Genomic DNA, 24,201 nt, shown 5'->3' on the forward strand with positions numbered 1-24,201 from the left:
CCTTTGGTACTAGGGGTACCAGTTACAAGGGACTTATCTGTGTGCCAGGGCTGTGCCAATTGTGGGAACAAAGGTACAGTTTAGGGAAATAACACTGGTGCTGGGGCCTGGTTAGCAGGGTCCCAGCACATTTTCAATCAGAACTAGCATTAACAAAAGGCAAAAAGTTAGGGAGTAACCATGCCAAGGGAGGCATTTCCCTACACCATGATATAAGGTTAACCTTATATTGTGAGTTAAAGATGCATGCAACATTTCACACAGGCTGCAATGGCAGGCCTGTAGTCAACATTTGCATGGGCTCCCAATACATGCTGCAGCCCATGGGGGACCCTTCGTGTACCAATGACCTGGGTATCTAATTACCATATTCTAGGAACTTACAGGGATACACCAGTATGCCCACTGTGGAAGGTAAAAGCTAAATTTAGAGGAGAGAACACTGACACTGGGGTCCTGGTTAGCAGGATCCCAGTGTACTACAGTCAAAACACACTGACACCAAACATAATGTGGGGGTTACTATGTCAGAAAGATCCTACTTTCCTACAGTGATATTACACTCATGTGAGATTTTTATCTTATCTAGAATCCGCAGTAAGACAGTACACACCCCAGACAGCAGACACAGGAAACTTTACAAAAGTGCTCAAACATGCGATTCGCTCCCAGGGCCTGCTTGTTGCTTTGCATACACTCCACCCCACCCATCAGCACTACACTTTCTCCTCCCACGTCCATTGCACATATTCCCACCTGGACCACATATTTATCAGCCAATACCCAGGACATAACATTATAGCCTCTGAATTTTGCTCAATTGTGATTCAGTACACCTCATACTGGAATGGGGGCCCCTGTCTCCAAATTACACTGCTAGTTATTCCCAGGGTCTCTCATTAGAGATCGGCTGTTTAGAGATGAGCTACTTAAAACTATCAGAGTCTTTTTCCTAGAAAACAAACCTCAAGACACTAACGTATCGACTCCCTGGGATGCCTTCAAATCACTGATTCAGGGTAAAAGTATCTCTCTTGTATCCGCGCTTCAAAAAACACAGGATAGATTGATTAGCAATGGAGTCCGAGCTCAGCCTCCAAATGAAAGTTAACGCCTTACAATGAAAATTGGGCGTGATCTACACCAACAGGGCACAAGTCACCCTGCAGAGGCTGAAAAATCTGACATATGACAGGGGAAATAAGGAGGGCACCCATTTGGCAAGTCAACTGCTCCTAAAACATGAAAAAGATTACATCATACTTATTCATAAAGGCTCAGGGGAGCTTCTCACAAACAAGCAAGACAAAACACAAACTTTCTGAGATTTCTATAAAGCCCTATACTGCTCACAACCTTTAGATGTGAAGGCTCAAATAGACTATTTGGAACGGGTGACCCTACCTCAGGTCACCACAGACCAGAATGAGGACCCAAGCAGCCGGACAGATGAGGATGAGGTTCGAGAGACCATTTCCTCTGTTCCGCTGCGCAAAACCACAGGTCACGATGGAATTACAGCACAGTTCTATAAAACCTTTAGGGACTAATTAGTTCAGCACCTCACAACCCTCTTTAAACATATGGCCACCATTAAACAAGCCACCCCCACTATGAATGAATCACTCATTTCAGTTATTCCTAAACTTGTGCCTCCTACAGACCTATCGCCTTAGATGCCAAACTCTATACTAAAATACTAGCCATCCGAATCAAGGGAGTTCTTCTCGATTTGATACACCCCGATCAGTCGGGATTTATTCAGGGGAGGCAGACACACGACAACCTCAGGTGGTTGGTCCACCTGGTCCAGAAAGCAGCTAAAAAAACAGATTCCCGCAATTCTGGTGGCTCCAGATGCTCAGAAAGACTTTGGGCAGGTGTACTGGTCCTTCCTGTTACATACCCTTCGTAGATTTAGCCTCTACAAACGATTCATAAACATGATACAAGCGAACTACGATCGCCAGTAGTGGTCAATGGAGTGGGCGCTAATTACTTCTCATTACAACAGGGCACTCGTCAGGGCTACGTGCTTTCACCACTTCTGTTTGCTATCAGCATTGAACCCCTGGCAGCTATGATAAGAGAGACACCAGAGACATCCCCTTTGGCTCCAGCAACCACAAAATATCTCTCTCTGCAGACGATTTACTGCTGTCTCTTTCGTCCCCTACAACCTCTATGGAAGCCTTACAACATGAATTATAAAAAAACGAGACTATATCGGATTACCAAATTAATCTCCATAAATCCTTCTTTTTTAATCTCAACCTGCCCCCACCAGAGATGTACTCTAGCACCCTTGACATCCCTCAAATGGGTGAAAAAAGACATCACGTACCTTGGGATCAATATCACCCATCAAATATGACCAATATCGCGCTAATTTCCCCCCTTGCTTCAGCAAATTAGGGTGGACCTTAAACACTGGGCACCAATGTGTCTTTCTTGGCTAGGAAGGATTAATGTGAATAAAATGATGGTCCTACCACAGGTACTATACCTATTTCAAGGCCTCCCGATGGAGGTACCCAAGGAGTTTTTTTTGCAGAACTTCATGTGTTGGTGCTCTGCTTTCTGTGGTAGGGCAATAAAGCTGGTCTTCCCCACATACAACTAGGACTGCTGAAAAGGGACAGGGGACTGGCACTCCCGGACTTCCATTTATAATACAGAGACGCACAACTACAGATAATTAGGGAATGGGCACTGTGAGAATCCAATAAGCATTGGCTTCCTAGGGAGCAGCCTATAAGTGGCAAATTTATGTGGGCTATCCTGTAGAAACCAAAAGCTGACAGGCCCCACCCCCAACACATCTTAGCACACCAACTTGCACTACGCTTACAGTAGTTTACAGTATGTAACACTGTTACAAAGATCCCGAGTTGGACCATTTTCCCTTCCTCTTACGCTCCCATACACTTCTCCCTGGCTTTGAGACTGGGCTCTTTTGATAAATAGAGGTGGGGGGGGAATGCCTCATGATTTCAGATCTCTGTCATGGTTGGGACTTATTGACCTTTGAAAACTGTCAATGGAATTTCAGGCTGCCAGATACTGAAAGGTAACATTACAACCAACTGAAACATCAGGCATTACACCCAAAATGTGTTTCATGGCCACAAGAGACCTCACACCTATTGAGAAATTTGAAAAGCAGACGTGGGGCACTAAAAGCTCCATTTCCTTTTTCTATGCCTACCTACTTCAAACTCTCCCCCCCCAACCACTCCACGCCATGTTCACTTCTGGAACGGTCTTGAACATACCACAATTGCGGACTAACACAGGCAGAAATTGTGGAATGAAATTCCAAGATTTAATCACTCCTTAGGACTCAGATAGGCACACTGTAAAATATTGTATGAGTGGTATCTCTACCCCACTGAATTGAAGAAGATCTTCCCTAGCATGTCAGATATATGTTGGAGGAGATATGGTCTACTCTGCGACTTTTAACATTTCTGGTAGGATTGTCCAACTATCGGACCATTTTGGACTGAAATTTCAGCACAAACCAAAACAATTTTGCGCTATCCCGTCGTTTCCACCTTGAGCTTCATGCTTCTGGGAGTACGAGACGACATCAAACCACAAGTGATCGCCCCATCATGTGGCTATGTCTGGGAGCAGCAAAGAAGGCAATAGCAGCCAACTGGAAAAAAAGCTCTAGCCTCTTCGTTATGGCAATGGTAAGCTAGACTCTGGCAGAGTTTAACAATGGAAAGAATGACAGATATCCACCAAGACACAAATAAGAATTTTGAATACCACTGGGGAGCTCTTGCGAGATACGAATAAGAATTTTGAATATCACTGGGGAGAGCTCGCTAATTATCTGTCCGAAGGTCTCCCCCTTACCACTTGCCCCACCCATACAAGAGCTCTTTATCTCTTTCACTTTTAAACAGGCTATCGTTCTGACCTCCCACGCCCCGTTGGTGCGACCCCTCGAGCTCAGTCCTACACCCCAAATTCAGATGGTAGGCATGTTTCCCCCACACATGATAGATATGTTCAGTGTTTATTTTCTTTTGTTCTCTTTAGTCTCAGTTTCCTTTGGGCGAGGAGGGGTCTGAAACAGCACTATTCATAACTTGAATATACAACGTTGATTATGGTCTAACTACTTTGCTTATTCCGTTGGTGAAGTCCTAAATATGTAAAAAGTGTAGAACTCATTAGCCATATACTATTTCTACTATTGACTTCTGACACTTGCAATGTATATAACTGCTACTGTGCCTTGAAAATCTCAAAGAAATGTTGACAAAAAACAATAATATCAAAGCTTGGATTCGAAATGATGGTAGGGTGGTTGGGGGCAAGCCTCCATCACCATTCCTCAGTTTTGTCCAGCAGACTCTAGAATTCACACTTTGCCTATCAATGTCCTTTTTCATTGTTCTGCAGATGCATATCCTGAAATCATCTGCTCGTTGGGTCAGAGGTGATGTCACTGGGCAAAGGTCAGAACTTAATTAGTGACACACACAAGGTGGAGATACTGGCTTCTCCACAACTAAATTTCAGTAGATTCACTGACTCTCCATTTAAACAGAAAAACAAGCAGATGATCTAATTACGGGTGGTGAGGGTCATTTAATAATGTAGGTTTTGGTGAAGACCTCCGATTGAGAGATTCATGGCCACAGTACAAAGTCCAATATAACATCTATCACTTTTTTTCTAATTTTAATGGCAGAAAGTTAAAACTTGACAGCTTTCATATTTTAACTTCCTTGCTATTTATTATTTGACACACTTCCGGAGAAAAAGAGGTAAATGATACATTGTCACTTTATGATAGCACCAAGTGTTAACTTACAGCTGTTTAACCTAAAAAGCGACATTTAAAGGAATAATGGACCGATGGTTCTGCAATTTTCTGTTGTCAACAATCCACTAACGAAACAACATGATGGGTAATACATTATCACATGGCAATTTCAAGTGTTTTTTTTTTTTTTTTTTAGCATTGAGGGGACAGCTACCAGAACAGTGAAAGCATTGACTATTAGCAATAGGGGAGTGTGGCGTTTGGATTTCATGCCAAACTTTGACATTAGACTTTATATATATATAAAGGGGCTTTCCATCAGGTTTGAAGGCAGTACTTTCATCGTAGCCAATGAGAAAGCCAAACAAACTGTTAAGGGAATGTTTTCAGTAAAATTAGCAGGTTTGGTGAGAGCCAGTGATCTTCAAATTCTAGAACGCAGGTCTTTAGTATGTACTCGGCAGGCGAGACACAATATCTGATGCAGCCCTCCAGCTAGAATGGGGCTTTTATTTAAGAATTAACTTTCATACATAAGCAGGTGCGCAGGAATCCACTAGACTTTGCCTCAATGATCGCACGTAAGTTTTTCAAAAGACTGAATAGTTCTCACTTATTTACCGCACTTGGCACCGGTGTACTCATTTCTAGCTAGCTTACTGAAGGTGACACTAAATCAACACAGACACTGTAAGTATAGGCAGAGGACAATAGTGTAAGGCAGAATTTAAATAATTAAATAATGGGCGACTGTGATGACTAAGGGGGTCATTCTGACCCCGGCGGGCGCCAACCGCCAAAAGACCGCACTGCGGTCAAATGACTGCGGGGGTCATTACAACTTTCCCGCTGGGCCGGCGGGCGATCTCCAAAAGATCGCCCGCCGGCCCAGCGGAAAAGCCCCTGCAAAGAGGAAGCCGGCTCCGAATGGAGCCGGCGGATTTGCAGGGGTGCGACGGGTGCAGTGGCACCCGTCGCGATTTTCAGTGTCTGCAAAGCAGGCACTGAAAATCTTCATGGGGCCCTGTTAGGGGGCCCCTGCACTGCCCATGCCAGTGGCATGGGCAGTGCAGGGGCCGCCAGGGGCCCCACGACACCCGTTCCCGCCAGCCTCTTCCTGGCGGTGTAAACCACCAGGAACAGGCTGGCGGGAAGGTGGTCGGAATCCCCATGGCATGGAGGATTCCCTGGGCCAGGGGAAAACCGGCGGGAAACCGCCGGTTCCCCTTTTCTGACCGCGGCTTTACCGCCACGGTCAGAATGGCCCGGAAGCACTGCCAGCCTGTTGGCGGTGCTTCCTCTGCCCTCCACCCTGGCGGTTTGAAACCGCCAGGGTCGGAATAAGGGCCTAAATAAACTGTGCAAATGTCCTTGTTGCACAATGGAGCTGCATAAGAGTACTGTACACCCAATGGTCAGTGCACATAAAAAGCTTCCAATGTGTGATAACTGCACTAAATGCACCCCTTGATCACACTGGGATCGAAGGTACAAAATGGACTATCAAAGTATAACATTTTGCATTACCTTGTAACAGTTTTTAGCTGGGTGGGGGAACAGCACAATTCACATCAGACGTGGTAGCTTGCTTGTTGCATCAACATACAAAGTGGACTATCTAATCAATTTGTTGAGCACATGACACAGAGTGCACACAGCAGTCAACTGACACATGTAAACAAAAATAAATAGAATGTGGCTGTCAGGTGGCCTGGTGCCCTTGATTTATCTTCTACTGTCAGCCTCATTTCTGAGGCACAAATGTAATCCTGATGGAAACAATGAGGCACTGCAGTTGCAAATAACCAGAGATCGTTTTCACATCAAGAGGTTTCAGGCCGGCTGTAAATGTCTCAGAGAGAACCCGTATCTCATCCCTTCCATGAAGTGAAGTTTAAAATCTTTCATGTTTTACCAACGTTTTGGTCCAACAGGCTTGAGAATGCACCAACAATGTACCCAATTGTCTTTCTGAGTGGGTACTACGTCTCTAATAAATGGTCTTTACATCTTTAAAATAGTTGATAGTATTACAGGTACAATGCAGTGTCAAGGCACAAGTAACAACAAGCAACAAATTATTTGATAGAACACTCCATTCAGTTGGGATACATTTGTAATGTAGGACGGCTGACTACCAAAAAAATGCAAGGAGTAACCTTCCATTACTGGTTGCACGGTATGCTAGAAACAGAGCAGAATAAAAATTGTAGTTAGGGTATCCTAAATGAGTAGAACATTTGGGATTTACAATGAACAGGGTTTTTACTTCATTTATACTGGGATGATCTTTTTTTTTTTTTTTTAATAATACCTATTTTTTTAATATAAGAATGCGAGTTAACTAATTTCAAAAGTCGTTTAAGATGGCTGTTTATATTACAATGAATGTGGGCACTTTGTTAATGCACTTGATTCTAGAGATATGCTTGTTTGAGAAACGTTTTCATTTTATTTGTAGTTTGCTACGGGGTGACCTAAAACAATAAAGATATTGCTTACCTACTTTTGTTCCTAAAACATACATTTTTAGAGGAAGTAAATTTGGCCATTAGTTATGTGACCCTTAGTCAATCAAGAAACCATACTTGTGTCGCTGAAACTGTCCCTGAAAGATTTTATGAATATCTGTGTTTTTGTGACGATTGTGCAATTTATCTGCCTTTGGAGTGTGAGTTATTGAGCTGAATGTCGAAGAGGAGTTCTAGAAATGTTGAGATCGGAGAAAATAACAGTGATACAATGAATACAAAGGGCCAGGCACCTAAATAACTTTCATTTTAATTAAATTACAACTGAAGGAAAGAAACCACTATGGCGAAGATGGAGCTGCACATGAAGAGAAAGGATGCACAAAGGAATACAGTAAAAAAGAATTGAAGGCTTTATTGCCTAAAGAAATGGGGGTAGATAACACGTTACTGACTTATAATGTTGGTTCTGAACAATAGTCGTCTTCACCTGGGTATCTGATTCAGTTAAATATCTGAATATCTTTTTCAATAAATCCATAAAAAGGTAAATATTGAAAGAAACTGGGAAGGTTGGCAGCCAGCACATTCTCACACAAAACAAAAATGAGAGTCTTATTTGAAGGCAGTTGGGCTGAAACTAGAACACAGTTCAGTGGCAGAAGAAAGGCATTCATGAGCAATCGAGAAAGAGTTCGGACAGGTACGCTTTGCCAAGTCATGTATTGATCTCCAAGTGGAGGCTCTACAAACACTGGCTATGGGGACAAGCTTCAATCTTGGGTATAGCTAGAGCAGCCCCCCAGGAAAGGGTTTTCTGACATTCTGCTAATTTGATGGAAAATTTGACAGAGGGGATATGAATTATAAAAGGAAACTTGGAAGAGTGATGGATTGATATTGATATTGGCTTTAATTTTACAACAGCAAATTCAACAGTATACTAGTAAGCACAAACCAATGGCGGACATCTGTAACCACATCTCCCACAATGTTCCATCAACTGAAATTCAGTGCACTCTCACCCAATACTATCTATTGAGTGATATTGCTGCCAGGTAGAGACATATCAAAGAAAACAGTAAGGAAAGGTGCACCCAGTCACAAAAGAGTCAAAAATCCCCAATCTTATGAAGTCTTCTTTATTTGAATTTCTTCCGTTCCATAAAAACAGTCACAGTCAACACATTTCATTTCGAAGAAAGTTAACTTCTGCCTGGCTCAATTTATGTATTATCTGGCAGAGTAATAATGTAGCGAGAAGTATGTCACAGAATCCTCACCATTCTGTTCTCCACATATCGGAATGGGTCTGATAAACTTCACATTTAGCTGGGTATAGCGTCCCCCAAAATGACACCAGAGTCCATGTCTGGCAGCTGAAATATGTTGTCATGTCTCACGAGAATATATTGACAAATTCAACAATACTTGCACACACTTAAAGGTTTTGTGAATGAGGCTATGTCTTCAAAAGTGTACTTTAATGTAATGGAGTGTCAAGGCAGATGCCACACAGACCTTCGTGTATTTAATAACATTAACACAATTTCACCAGTGAAATTATGTAAGATAACACATTTTCAAAGAAAACATTAAAGTTGTTACCGGTTTTCTAGCTCCGAGATATCGGTCTGTAACTTCAGGTGCCATTTCTCAGCTTGGAAAAAGAGCTGACGTAGCAGAAGGACATTGGTATGTGTGGTATTAATGAGTTCTGATTCCACTTCACCATGAACCACAACCTGTAAACCTTCCAACATCTCGGTAACTTCGTCAACTGTGAAGGTCTCATCCACAAGCCTAGGGAGAAGCGACAAGGGTGCAATGAAATAGTATTTTAAAACACCTTCAAATAAAGAAAATGGGACTGTGGAAAAGTACAGTATGGCTTGAGTTTGCTAACATCCTTGACTTTAGGAATAAAACATTATCCAGAATGGCACTTAGGTTTATTGAGATGCAATAGAAATACTCAGCATTACAGATTAAAAAGTAGTCATAAACAAACTGGCAACGAGGATTTACATTTTGCCTACTTTAAGCCTTTTTGGACATCTTAATGCTTGCATCCTAAGATAACGAGGGGATGGCTAACCAATGCATTGGTCCCACAACTGTCTTCAGAGGAGGGGACTGAGACATGGATGGCCAACACTAAAGGTAGTACTTCTAAGAAGGTGAGTCTATAAAATAGCTTAGCCTCATCTATAATCAATAGCCCTGCAGTGGTGTGCTGCGATTAAGGCGTAGAACCCCACAACAGTGCCCTCTTTGCCTTAGGATACCAGAAGTGAACTCGGGAAGCTGTAAATGCACATCATCAAATGAAAACCTACAAGTATGTTTGTGAATTCAGCTTTTGTGCAATTTGCATCGGTATTTACATACGTTAGCACACACAAACATTTTTGATTTGAAGTCTGGTAAACAATGTATTGGCACTTCTTAGCCTCTACATTTTTTATAAACTTTGTTTTTGAGAACATGGCAACATCCACCTTCACACAATACTAGCTCAGAGGAGTACTGATAAATTATATGGTTTACAACACTGAACATTCACATGCTGATCATAGTTTTGGATTAAAATCTGGCTGAAAATAGCATTCATGATTTACTCAATTCAGTAGAACAAATGTAACACTGAAATCTCTGATGCTCCCTAGAACTGTGCTGTGCAAAGTTTAAAACAGGTAATACTTCAAACATTAACAATGACTCTGCCCCGTTCTCACTCCAGTATTAACAATCTTTAATATGCCTCCTTGTGATAATCCACAAGAGTTCGAGGTCGCAGTGCAAACATTATTTTACAATTCTAATATCTGATGCAGTCCTGTTGGTAAGTTTCATTCCTTCACTCTTTCCAATTCCAGCACCCATTCCTTCCTCCCCGGTCAGTGGTCCTCATTATTTATCGTTCTACATCTGCTTGCTTACTGTAATATCCATGCACACCCACCATGTCCTAGTCAGAATACCTTTCCTTCATTCCAAATAGGCTCCACTTACCAATTCACCCACTTACAGACCCCATCTTCCTCCTGCCCAAAAAGAAGCAAATCACCAGTTCCCTTTCCCACCATCCCATCTGTTTTTCTCTTTCCACTACCCTATACTATGATCACAGCCATGGCAGCACTCACCTAAATTAGCATTCTCTGCTGCACTGACATTTCTCAGCCCACAATTTGTTTTCTTCTTTGGGGACTTAAAAAAACATATATTGATAATATTCTTTAGTTTTAGAACATTTTTCTACTTTACAGTGTTTTGAATACATTTTTATTTTTTAAGTCAAAGTTTTTGATCCACTAGTGATACATCAGCATCTTGTGCCAAGGCTGGGGCTCTCATCTGAACATAGCTGCACGTGGCCGTAGACAGGGACGTAGCTTTGGGGGTGGGGAGGGGTTAGGGTGTTACACCCCACCCAGTAAATGTATTTTGTGATAAATAGCTGGGTACAGGTGCTTTCAGACTGGTATGTGAGGTGTCTATCGGATTTCACCAGGAAATCTTGTACACACACACACTCTCTCCCTCCCTCTATTTGGAAAGACTTCAAAAATGTTGGTTATTTCACAAAATAATGTGTTTTCTCTCACTCAGTACACCTACCAATCTGCATTAATTTCCATTTCCAAATCTCTTAAGCCCCACTTGCGTGCTCTGCCTGTCATATTTCAACATTATAAGCCAGGGTGATTGCTGGGAAATCTGAAGCTCACACCCCTCCAATATTACTGACTAGGCTACGTCCCTACTCACAGATTACCGCAAGAATTCACATCAGAATATTGGACTGTTTACATGTGATTATTCAGCTATGGCAATTGCCTTTTCGGGCGTTCTCTAAAGTTAACTCTTAAAAAGAAAATGGTTATACCCATGAAAGCAATGGTCCAAATACGCAGTAATTCACTAGGCTTTACAGCAGCAAGCATAAATATAGATGCACTGCAAAGTAGTCAAAAACCGCAGTTTAGACAAGTTTGAAAGGGGTAGTGTCAAGGTAATTTTTAAAAAACTGCACTATTCCATTTATCATACAGCAACATTAAATTAGTCTCGATTAAGGACAGCATTTAAGATATTGTCAATAAAGTTGTCTTATTGTGTCCATAATTCACATATCCGGCGTTTAAAATAGGTTAGCCATGTTGAAAGTTAAGTACTTACTGATACTTTAAAAAGGAAAAAGGAGGCATAACGAACAGCTATCCACAAAATAGGGCTGGAGTGTGAACATAACGTTTATCTTGCCGCTAGGAGAGAAAGTGAGCACTCTACCTGCTATCCTTCAAGTCCTGGAAGCACGAGTCCACAGTTTTTAGCCGCAAAGCTCTTTTTGAACGTGCAAAGCGCATGTAGCTGACAACTTCATTCTGGTGGTGCTCATTTAGACCAAATTCAGCCTGTACGGAATAGAAAAATAGAAAATGGATTAAAAAAAAAAAAAGAAAGAAAAAAAAAAGGTTAAAAAAGTGATTTTTTTTTAAAGGAAAAAATAAAAAAGGTACTAAAAAAACGCACACATACATAATACAGGAAGCAATCCACCATCATAGAGAAAAAAATGGACTTGAACAGTAGTACATCGTCCAAACATCACTTTTTGAAGAGGACGGAAAATTAACACAATGACCAAAGGAGTTTCATTACCACTTTCTCTGATGTCCACCACCATAAAGAAGAAACACTACATAAGAAATGACATAATCTTGGTTGCAACATCACTTCATTCAAATACATCTAAGCACAACGGCACATACTTTCAAGATCTGGAAACAGGGAATTGGGGGGTTGTGGGAAAAAAGGGAATTGGGGGGCTGTTGGAAAAAAGATCTATTAGATCACAAAACTGAGATATGTTGATCTGGGCCTCAACAACTACCCTAAACATTAAAGCATCTCGTTAAAGGGGCAATTGTATCAAACAGACTACTGACAAATAGTTATCCTTTTCCACATTGACTAGTATTAGAACCAACTTGAATTGGACATTCAGCTCCCAATCGCCACATTGTTGCTGACTAAGAATTTACTGACTTGGCGATGGGCACACATTTTTTCTCTCTCAATCTACCATGTGCTAACGTTTCACCACATTGTTTATTTGCTGACATGGACCTGTATTACTATTTAACGATCAAAGCTATTCCTAAATTATTGGTTTAACAGAAGTGCAGAGATCAATTTGACAGAATATTCATCTACCCGATGGTGCCCATCCAGAGACACATTTTTAATGAACACTACAGCAATCTAATACACGCCAACAGGGCATATTCCAACATAGCACCTTCCTTTACAATACCATGCTTTGTAAATAGCTCCTTCAAAAAGATAAACAAAACACAATGACTAGATACCATTCAAGTCAGGAGTCGGTCAGCATGTCCTGTAGCAACCAGCCATACTCCAACATGACATCTTTAGAGAATTTATGACTAGTCCTAGTGTTCATCTTTAATTTTTTTCTCACTACCATCTGTAACAGAGGACGTGTATGCCATCTTTCCGACAGCTAACTTAACAACCAGTTAATGCAGACATTCTACTACCCTTAGTGAATGAACATTACTACAGGTAAGCACATTCTATAAAAAAAATGTAATTAGGTTTCTAGGTGTCTTGCAGTGTATAATGGATAAAATTAGAACTTCACAGCACTTGATGTTCTGCTAAAGATTAGTTTTTCTAAAAGCTGCTTTGCTTCTTGCACATTTACCTTTTCGTTTCAAATGACACATCCAACTGGCTTTCTAAGGGCGCTCTGTCTACACATATATTTATAGAAAATAAATGTTAATACAGTGTTATCATATATAACTGTGTTTGGAGATTGAAGTGATGTTTTCCCATTCTCATATTCCTCAAAAGGGGTTTTCCTAATGTATTACTGCATTGTTATTCCATTGCCAGCGAAAACCCTATAAGAAAAGCTTTCTAACCTGACCACAGTTACATCTTGGGCACTTCCAGAAAAAGCTTCTCCAAAATCCTTCAATAATATTTCTCTCACAGATCTATTAAAGGATGTCAAACGAAATGTGATCACACCCAGAAAACATGCAAAAGGACACTGAAGCCCACAAGCTCTGAAAACAAACTGACACAATCCCTGAAGACGGTTCATAACCAAGCATAGCTTTTAAATAATTTAGCACAATTATATAACAGTGTTTGAAACAAGCTCATAACTATGAAAACTGTAAAAACATATAAGCAAACAGCCTGTGAAATGACACCACAACCAGATAGTATGCGATGAGATTATATCCCAAAAACAACATGTAGCATTTATATGTAGCCATTCACCACATTGTAAATTTAATGACATCGACCCACATTACTAACGACACTCAAAGGTATTACTAAATTATTGGTTTAACATAAATACAGAGATAAATTTGACAGAAGGTACAAATACAAAGTGTTCTTAATTGGACACATTCTCTTATGAGATCCCCACAAGGACCAATGCATGAAAGGAGACCCGCACCAGAAATAAAGAGATCTCCACCGAACTCAGGCTCAGCAAAGACACACCAACAGAAACAGTCTCTAAAAGCAGAACCGCATAACACCCAATCTCTTAAAGTAGTTTTGTCATTGAGCGCCTTCAGAAGAATATCCCATAAAAGATTTTTTTCTGAAATTATGTCACAATCAGGTGTAATCTGTGAAAACAGTACCCAAAACAACAGGTCCTGAATAAGAATGCATCGTTCAAAAATACTCTAAAATGATTTTCAACCAAAAAGATAACTTCTGGGAGCAAACCACAATAAATTGCTGAAAAGGGTAAAGGAATTAAAAGAGTATCAGATGAGTACCTTCTCAAAGCATAACACATCTGAAAGGGTTTTCTTTTTGTGTCATTAATGTACAGTAAAACAAAATAGCTTTAAGTATCGATTGGAAATCTCAATCCATCAACCCATTTGCAGCGCAAAAGCGAAACAGATTTAGAGGGGGCCTTCTCAATAACCTTTCATCTCCTCTCCAGTCAGAAAAACGTTTTTCTGGAACCAGTGTGTGGCTAGTATGAGATTCCTATTTCAAATGATGACTGCACGTCATCTACTAGTTGCAATAAAATGCTAATCGATCTTTTATAAAAATGTAGTTGCTTCACACACCCACGTAACTCATTTTCTTTCTTTCCTTGCCCCACAAACTAATCACATGCATGCACAATGGTATTAAGGCAGTTTAAAATCTACTAATTTCTGAAATACATAGCAATGAAGAACTGCTTTTGAGATACACGGTGTGTAATATCTTATTTGTGAATATTACATTTAACAAAACCACAATAGTAACCACATCGATCATGGCGCAAAGTAGGAAAAACAACAGGTTCCGACTGGTGTCGTTGGTAGGGTCAAAGAAATGTATTTATCATAAAGACATCCTCCAGTTTCTCTCTCCCCCACACCAAATACAGACATGTCTTCTCTGTAATGTGTCTGTAATTTCTAGCTTCGTGAAAAGACTGAAAAAAAGAAATGATAAAAACTTTCCCCCTCTGACTAGTTATTTTTCATCTTATGCCTATGTGTTTTGGTTCACAATATGTACTTAACTTTAGATGAAAACAACCCCCTGGTTTGGTCCACATGTTTAAGACCAAGATTTTTTTTACTTCGGGTTAGTTTGTCTTAACATCTAAAAATACTTTTAAAGGTTCTCTACTATGTCATTCCCAGTAAGTTAGGGAGACAATTCTAGTTAGCAATAAGAATCCTGATTACTGATTGGTATTTGGAAGGAAGACCATATGCATAGAGCAAAAATGCCAACAAGAAGAGATTTATGTTTACCCTATGGCTAGCTTAAATTGTGCATACAGTTTAACCACTGCGAAATTGGATTGACAGAGAAGATTTCATTTTTAATCATAGTTCTGCTAACAATGTTTCCACATCTACATGAAGCTTACACTGCTAAGAATATTGGATTTTTTTTTCTCAATTTACCATGTGGTATACACCTTTTTCGAGCCACAAAAGAGTGTCAAAGGGTAAAAGAAGCAGCATAGAAAAGGAGTGAGTGGAGGAGATTGCCGAGACACAGAGATTACATGTACCTACATACATACAGACATACATACATAGCTACATTTCAGATCCATTATTTGGACCTTAGGCTGTGATGCTTTTATAAAAAAGGCAGTCCATGGCTCCTTCTGAAATCCAGAAAGATGTAATTGAACCAGGAAAAAACAGTGTTCCAAACTAAAAATGTAATCAATTTACCAGACTTTAAACTTCATAATCTCTCATCAGAACCCATTTCAGAATCTGAATTTAACAATAATTCGTCCAATACGGTAACTATAACTCGGCACCCTTCCATGCACTGCTAATTACCCCACAAATTACTGCACGTCTTTGATAACATAAGTGATAATGTCACTCTAATATCTGCAGTAAAATGATTGATCATATAACTGTGCATGTCGGGGGCATGTGTTACAGTTACCTTAGGGTACGAGTCATAGTTACTTGGGAAAACTCTAGAACAGGTGAATTTCTATGGTTTTGTACGTTTAAAATGTGAACCTAACTATAATAATGTCCCTGTAACCTTTGGCTTTCTAAGTGAATTTCTACGTTATTTTTTAAAATTGTATTTCCTAACTATAATGTCCCTGTAAACTTTGGTTGTTTCAGAGAATTTCTATGCTTTTTTTAACGTAAAGTAATTTTCAATGCTATAAATTAATCCAACTACCGCTGCGCACGGCCCTGCTGCCAACCCAGATACCCCAACCAGACGCTGCACATGGCCTTGGGCAGTGCGCAGAAGGAGTTGGCTTTAGGGCCTTGCCTGCAGCAAGGTCTGTGTGGTCAACCCCTATAACCACCCAACCCCACGCTGCGCACAGCCTTTGGGCATACGCCACAGGGGTTGGCCGATAGACCTGGCACATGGCCAGGCCCGGCGGCCAACCCTCCTTCATGCGGGCGAAAAAATATAATAATTGGGCAATAATTTGCCCATGAAGAGTTCCTAAGGGACCCATCTATGTGTCTGATGGGGTCAGGATACCTGTATCCTGAACCCTTGTGTTTTTTTTTACTGATCCTTTACCACCCCCGAGCCGATGCGACAAAAGAAAATGGTGGCCACAACTTTTCTGTCAGACTGTGGCTACCCAATTAGGGCCTTGCTTTTCCCCCAAATCTGAATCCACTGCCCTATATATATACATTTTTTAAACTCTAATATCTCAGGAACACCAAATCACAAAAAACATGCTTTCGGGACACAGATCTAACTTTCTGCCAAATTTGGTGATATTCCGTTCTGATGTTCAGGCTGTAGTCGTGTACACAATGTTGAAAAATCCAATTGACACAGAATGGGGAAATGTTTTTTGTCCCCCCCCCCCTTTTTTTCTCAGCCCCCGCTTGACAGATCACCCTGAAACATTCTAGAACGCAGCTGAACTGACCAAAGTATAAGTGTTAAAATATTTTGTGAAGATTCACTCAGCGGTGCCAAAGTTATTATTGGAGACCGCCACTAGGTAATAGATATAAATATATACATACAAACATGCATATACAGTACAACAGTTCTGTAATAAAATATTCTGCTGCATGCAGAGCAACTCTGAATCCTGCTAGGACCCTTGGCTTTCATTCTTCACTCTCTAGCAAAATACAATTGTAATCATGTTGTCCAACATATGCAATTCCTCTTCAGCTGCAGTCGTAGTGCAGTAAGGAAAGAAACAAGCAAGGCTACTATTTTACCGAAAAAACCTGATGCATTTTCCTCAGTGCTGAGTAACTTTAGGCCTTTATCCATACTACTTTTACTTGCAAAACTAATTGGAAGAGACATGAATGGACAACTGACACAATTTATTGAAGCCAATTATTTATTTCACTCGTCACAATCAGGTAGTTTTGCTGAGCAGGAATCTGCTTTGTTACTAGTCACAGAGTCATTATGCTATGTTGTGAACTGGTGCAGTTGGGCAGCCGTTATCCTATAGCATTTATGTGCTGTTTTCAATACAGTATCCCACAGCATGCTTCTAACATGATTAAAGATCAGTAGTATTTCACTAATCATTACTAGTGAGGGTTGCTACCGTTCCTGAAGACAGGAAATAAAACCGGAATGCTACGGTTGAGAACTACCATAATTACTATAAAAAAACAGCATGGTGTTCTCCTGAATGTACCCAAATGCCAACTGGTTCCATCAACAGATCTTTGCGAAAACACTTATTTGGGAATAGTCTTCTTTCCTCTGGGAAGGGCTGTCCATTTGCTGAACCTGCTGGAATCTCTAATTTCTCTTAAACAAACATCAACTATAAGTGTATAGAGGTGCAGGAGCACAGAATGTGTTTTCATAGTGCAATGAGTAAGACTTTACTGGAGGCCACTTTCCTGGCAACTTAACAGTATTGGTCACCAGCATCTCAGAATCTGAAGCCAATGATTTTGGTGACACAAGAAATCAGAATGACTCCCCTGTGATGGTCGAATTCGGGCAATGTAAGCAGGGGAGTTCCAGTACAACATGAGTCGCCTCGGTGATAGTGACAAATCACACCACTGTTGGATGAGTGCAAAACTGGGATCTCTTTCAGTTCCGGCAAGGGGAAAAAGCCAACAGAAGTATTGAGGTCATCGAGCAAGAGTTAACAGCAGTGTTCAGAGCCATCCTCCATTTCAAATCACAACTTTTCTTCTCCAGTCTGTTCGTATGGTCCAGCAGTACTATTGCAGTGGCTTGCACCAATCATCAGGTCAGCATACACTTTGCATCCCTGAACCAGACAGCATGCTTCCTGAACCTTTGGGTAAAAAGTCATCTTCTCTCAATAGCTGCAGAATCCTCACAGGAATTAACAATGGTTAAAGCAACCTTCCTCAAAATCTGCAGAAGGTTTGGGACTCATTTCAAAATGAATCTTCCCAAAATCTATGTCCTTCTTCTGGGGTGCTGTTCAAGTTTCCTGAAGCAAGGAGCTTGGGGAGGATGCTCTGATTCTGGAATGGCCATAGAGCCTATTGTTTGTTTTTCCCCTATTTCTCATGATTCTGAGATTACTGTTAAGAATTTGTAAGGATAGCCCTCACATAATTTTACTTCCTCCTAATAGGCCCAGAAGAACTCTGTTTCTTCTTCTCGAACAGATGGTGCTTCAACAACCTTTGGTTCTCCCTTACTTTCCTTTCCATCTAAAGACGAGTAGCCCTGTTCTGGCTGTTTGTCCCACTCTACAGTTCTGGTGATTTAAAAATTAAATCTCTTGAAGCAGGGGTATCTCCATATTTCACTGAAGTGGCTCAGGATTGCAGAAGACATTCTAATCTTATTCTGAGAATTGACCTGAGTTTGAGTCATAATATTCTCCGTAGTCTGTGCTATTTCTGCTGTACTACAATTTTTATGGATAGTTTAATAAGAATCTTTCCATCTCTACTCTTAAGTTTCAACGGTTTGTGATCCAGACCTTTTGTGATTGTGATGATACTGTGAAAGAGGGCGAGGATTTGAATTTATTTCCTTTTTAACCTCTGGACTTTGCCAATTTAATATTTTTTCAAATATGTTTTTTTATGGCAATCACTTCTGCTCAAAGGTTTAGTGAGCTCATGGTTCTGCTCTGCCGTCCTCTTTTTAAAAATGTTGGGATGATGTTCTATTGAAACCTGACCCTTCTTTGTTATCTCAAGTATATTCCAAGTTTCACACCTCTCAGTAGATTATTGTCTCTTCTTCCTTTACTTAACCCTCTTTGGATGAAGAAAGGTTGCTACACGTTAGCTGTTAAACATGATATGTATATCTGCTGTAGAGGCAATGCCCTGGTGACTTACCCGTAATCTTCATTACTCTTAGAACAACTCACCTTTGCCCCAGTCATTACGACCCTCCCACCCTCCTTAGGTCCTGGCCTTTGATAGGACTACAGAAAGTTCTGGTGGAATTATAGCATCCATCTGAAGGCGGGTGGGTTCAATTAAAACATTTCTGTTGTGCCTTTGGTATTGGTAGTGAGAGAGCGTAGTTTATATAATCTATATTAACATAAAATGTTTATGAACTAATGTATAATAATGCTGCATAGAAACTGTATTAGTGAATTTTGCTAAAACGCGCGCTTGAATTGTGACCACAGGAAGTGGCCGCCAATGTATACGGGGACTAATGAAAATGACTAATGCTTATGAATTCTTGTATTAAAGAATGGTTTTATACTAATTATTATTGATTATGTTATTAAAGTTTGCTAAATAAATTTTGTAGGCCTTAGTTAGCATGAGTCGAGGCCTAGCTGCCTGGCTCTCATATTAAATGTGTTTTTTCAAACGTGCAGTGTGCTGACTCGCAAAAGGACATGAACTCTTGTTTTCTTCAAACTAGAAGCTGAATGTAACTATAGTAGATCCATTCTCATGAAATTCTTATTGCTTGTAGAAATGTATTACCAAAATGCAACAGTGTAGATTAGTATAATGTACAAGGTCATCCGAACCAGTACAGACAATGGAGCTACTGACCGAAGATGTGCAAAGAAATTACAGAAGGATTAAATCATACCGGACGTGCTTCCTCTGAAGACGTCAATCAAAGGGACCAATAAACTATCTGAGAATTAATGTGGGGTGAAAGATTAATGACATAATCTATTTTTTAATTGGCTAAAGATAGTGAGGTGCAACATTTGCCCAATCAAATTTTAAGGGAATGTACAACGAAAAGGGGATAAAAACCCCTGTCACCAGGAAATAGATTAGACTAGAGGGAATTAGGGAGCAGGAGAGATTGATTAGGGAAATGCTATTGATTTGATCCAGAAACTTTGTCACTCTGTTTGGTGACTTATTGGTTTTACTTAAACCATCATTTTCCTTAGATTGCCCATTTTACACTTTACCTCCTTATGAGGAAAGTGCCCCTTTTGCCCCAGAGCTGAGTTTTGACTGATGGCGAATCAACTGATGTCCTGAAGACGAAGACCGAACCTGAGTGCTGACCCAAACCTTGGAGGGTAACTATGACAATGAAATTGTGATTTGTCGGTTTGCTTTTCCTTTCTAGGTACCAACTGCTTACTTTTGACAGAGACCATAACTAGATGTTTTCCAAATTGGTGTTCTAAATTGTTTTGCATGAAGCCCAACATGCTAATGCTAATCAGTGGTTAGGACAGGGGTTCACTAAACCGACGCAAATAGACAAATGACTGAATCTATGCTTTGTTGAACGGACGCGTTAATGACACTCTGCTAAAGTTGATCTAGGTTGACGCTGTGTTATGTTCCAATAATTGCGTTCGTTGCTTTGATTAAGTCTTATTTGACTTGCCAAATCATGACAATGTTATTGAGTGTTTTGCTTTTGAGATTGACACACCTGCTTTTAGAATTGTAATTAATAGGGAATAAAATTCATAAAATTCTACTAAACTGGTGTGGTTATTCATGACTGCAAGGTCATGGTGGTGTCTTGAGTTGGCTAATGTGTTTGACTAAAGTGAAATGTATTGTAATAAATATTGATGACATTATTGACACATTGATTGACATATTTATTAGCTATCTCGTCCTAAGGTGTCTCTCAACTGGGTCAAAAGATTCATTGGCCTGAAACGAGTCCTGATGTGTAATAAATTATCATAGAAGGACGCGTTACCAGTTCCAATCTCATTAGTAATGACTGTGACAAGGACGAGTTGGACTAAGAGTAAAGACTACTGAATGATTAATGACTACTGGTAAGTAATCAGGGTGATCCATTAAAAATAACTTTTTCTTTTGAGTCATATAAAGGACAAATCGATATTGTTAAAGAACTAATTTATTATGTATACACTCACGCTAATACATGCATACACTTTTTGTATGATCTTAGTAGTTTTATCTGTGTTCCATACTTGTTCCTTCATTTATAGCCGTATAACTGGGGCACTGAGCTACAGATTACATACAGTCTGCATTACTTCCCATGGAAAACAGCAGATACCTAAAACCCTTATATTTATATTAGGACTAGTAAATTCACCACCCACATTCACCTATTCTTGCAATGGCTGGTACATTGTAATTTTTTATGTTGTGAACAATGAAGAAAAAAAAAAAAAAACAAACAGGCAATGGTAACGCCACAAGGCCTCGGCTATGCAAGGCCTACTGCCCTGTAAAAAATGTTAGCCATGTTGTACAACAGCGCATTGTACTGTATGGTATGGTGTGACATGTCATTGCATAGTATGGTATGTACTGTCACCGTGCAGTATGGTATGGCTTATCATTGTATGGTATGATATTACCTGCCATTGTATGGTATGGTATGGTATGGCCTGTTATTATATGGCACGGTATGGTAACGGCGAGAGGGGTGAAAAGCGACAGGTACAGAATGTGGAAAGGAGGGGGCAAAGGACCAGGGACAGAAAGTGGGTGGGAGTAAGCAGGTAAAAGCAACATGGACAGAGGCAGAGGACAACACAAAGGAGTAGCTGGTCTTCAATACAACTAAAACGACAAAAATTTGAAAAATATAAGTGGCACACACGCTCCGAAAAAATATAACATCACAACTTTTGTGTAGGATGCTTGAAGCGGTAAGAAAGACAGATACAAGGGGGTTCAAAAGGCAGAGGGACAGAGATTAGGTTGTCGGCGGACGGCAACACGGATGGAGGGATTGAGGGAGGGAGTCAAAGAACGCAAATAGGTGAGTGGGAGGAAGGGAACAGGTAAAGGCAACACGGACAAACAGGGGGAGAAAGAGTACAACACAAAGGAACATGTCTGCAATATAAATATAACAAGAGACAGAAAAATGTGACACATGCACTCTTAAAATACATTTCCTCAACTACGGTCTAGCATGTTTGAAGAACTGACAAGGAGAGATCTGTAAAGAGAGGTCAAAAGCCACAGACAAAGGGTGGGACGGGGGGGGGGGGGGTAAAGACAACACGGATGTATGGAATGTGGGTAAGAGAAAGCCAAAGGGACACTGATGGAGGGTGAGAGGGAGGTAGTGGTTAATAGCAACATGGACGGATGGAGAGAAAGCAACAAGAAGGAATATCACGTCTGCAACACAAACATTCTCAACTATGGTGAAGCCTGTTTGGAGCACTGACAACGACGGAGATAGGAAGAGAGGGGTCAAAAGTCACATGGCGGACAGGAGGGGTCAAAAGTCACATGGTGGACAGGAGGAGGCAAAAGCAACACAGACAGATGAAATAAAGGTGGAAGGAAAGGTGCAAAAGCAAAACGGAAGGATACGTCTGTCATACAACATTTAGAAAAATATAATAAAAATGTGCAGTCCAAAGATAAACTTTCTCTGCCCCAGTAAAGGCTCTCTGAAGCAGGAGAGGGACAGAAACAGGTGGCCTGCATACAGATGCAGTATTATGGTGTGCCTCTGTCAAAAGGAAAAAACAGTAATCGAGCGGGAGCAGCAGAAAGACACCCAGTGGGAACAGAAGCAGTACATTGGTCATGCACCATGGAAGGGACAAACACACAACGAGAAAATAATAAAACCAGCACGTGCTAACCAAGCAAAAATATGAAAGTAAGAGTGACAATGAAACCAAGCAACTGTAAGCAACCGGCGGACACTAAACCTCTCCAGGTTAACAAAGTGTCTCGCTAGCGACAATGCACGCGCTGTCTCAGGCAATATCTAAAAATGATACTCCACTCTTTCCTAAATGTTCTGAGGGGCCCTTGAAAGCTCAGCTGAAGTAGAGATGGGTCAGCGATTAGAGCGAGCTCTAAGAGATGGAAAGGGGTTGGAAGGTTGGGGGTGGGGGGGCTTCTGCACCACGCTTCGTCGTAGTTTGTGTTACTTTGCTGTTCCTCGTCGCGATTTCTCAAGCAAAACTAGGGGAGGACTATGAAACCAACAGCACAAATCACTGCTCTCAGATGAGGTAGAACTCATTAATGTTGACACCCGTTTCACTGGCAGATTCGGCTATTTCCCAGAGCGCTTTGAGTTTAAAACACACATTTCAGAGGCGTGCGACGCAATATCTCTAGTACACGGATATTGAGCCGTCTGCAGCAGCCGGGTGTGACGGTTGACGCCACAGACATAATTCCCCTGTACAGAAACGGCAACCCGCGTCCAACTCTACTGTACAAAACTATAAGCAGCAAGAAGGGCTCCTAGCTGAGACCACCTAGCCAAATCCTCTATGCTCGAGGAATGAAGCACGACCCCGTTATACAAGGAGGGGTGCATTAGATCGCGCCTCCTAAGTGGGGAAGCCATGAGACTTACCATGGTCGAAGACAAGCAAGACCACGGACTCTCAGCGGAGACGGTTGATTACAGATTTGCGGTTGCCATGGTGAATAAGACTCGCGATTTCTTCTCCTGAGTTTTCATTGGTACATAGCCACCCTGCACGCGGAAGTGACGGAGTTGGGTTACAGCCGCTTTCTAATGACGCGATAGGTGCGTCGGGTTTCCAAGGGGATACACTATCCTTCTCCAATCTGTGTGTTCTTTTGCTGTTTTTGTGTCTTCTGCCGGCGCAGCAGTCTAGACAAGGGTCAGGCGAGTAGTAGTCCGCTAGAACTCAGCCGATTTTGCTGAATAGAGCAGCAGCTGGAGGGATGAACGTGCCTGTACGGGAACAGTGGGACCACAATTTATGTATTTATTTTTAAAGTCTTATAGAGCGCGAAATCCACCCCAAGATACTGGACCGCTTTAAATGAGCACATTACACAAGGTCATTTATTTTTAGGCACGAGGATATGAAGTGGTTTGCCCACAGCAGTGGTCGAAGCGCATTAAAAAAATAATGGAAACTGTGATGCTGTGTGCAAACGAAGTGGAGACACAGGCGTGGCTAAAAAATACAAAATGTTATTTAATTTGTTTTAGGTCTCTCACCTCGTTAGCAATTGGGTCTCT

At 40.9% G+C, this 24,201-nt stretch overlaps 1 protein-coding gene across 1 annotated transcript in view; it reads right to left on the reverse strand.

Annotated features, from left to right (window-relative positions):
- Positions 1 to 23,695, reverse strand: part of LZTFL1 (leucine zipper transcription factor like 1) — a 282,737-nt gene extending 259,042 nt beyond the window's left edge. The window contains exons 1-3 of the mRNA XM_069216332.1: positions 23,560 to 23,695; positions 11,554 to 11,678; positions 8,866 to 9,060 (exon numbers count right to left, since the gene is read on the reverse strand). Coding sequence (XP_069072433.1) covers positions 8,866 to 9,060; positions 11,554 to 11,678; positions 23,560 to 23,562 — 323 coding nt within the window. The 5' untranslated portion in view covers positions 23,563 to 23,695. The remainder of the gene's footprint in view (positions 1 to 8,865; positions 9,061 to 11,553; positions 11,679 to 23,559) is intronic.
- Between the last annotated feature and the right edge of the window lie 506 nt (positions 23,696 to 24,201).

Source organism: Pleurodeles waltl, chromosome 2_1, assembly GCF_031143425.1.
Source record: "Pleurodeles waltl isolate 20211129_DDA chromosome 2_1, aPleWal1.hap1.20221129, whole genome shotgun sequence".
NCBI lineage: Eukaryota > Metazoa > Chordata > Amphibia > Caudata > Salamandridae > Pleurodeles > Pleurodeles waltl.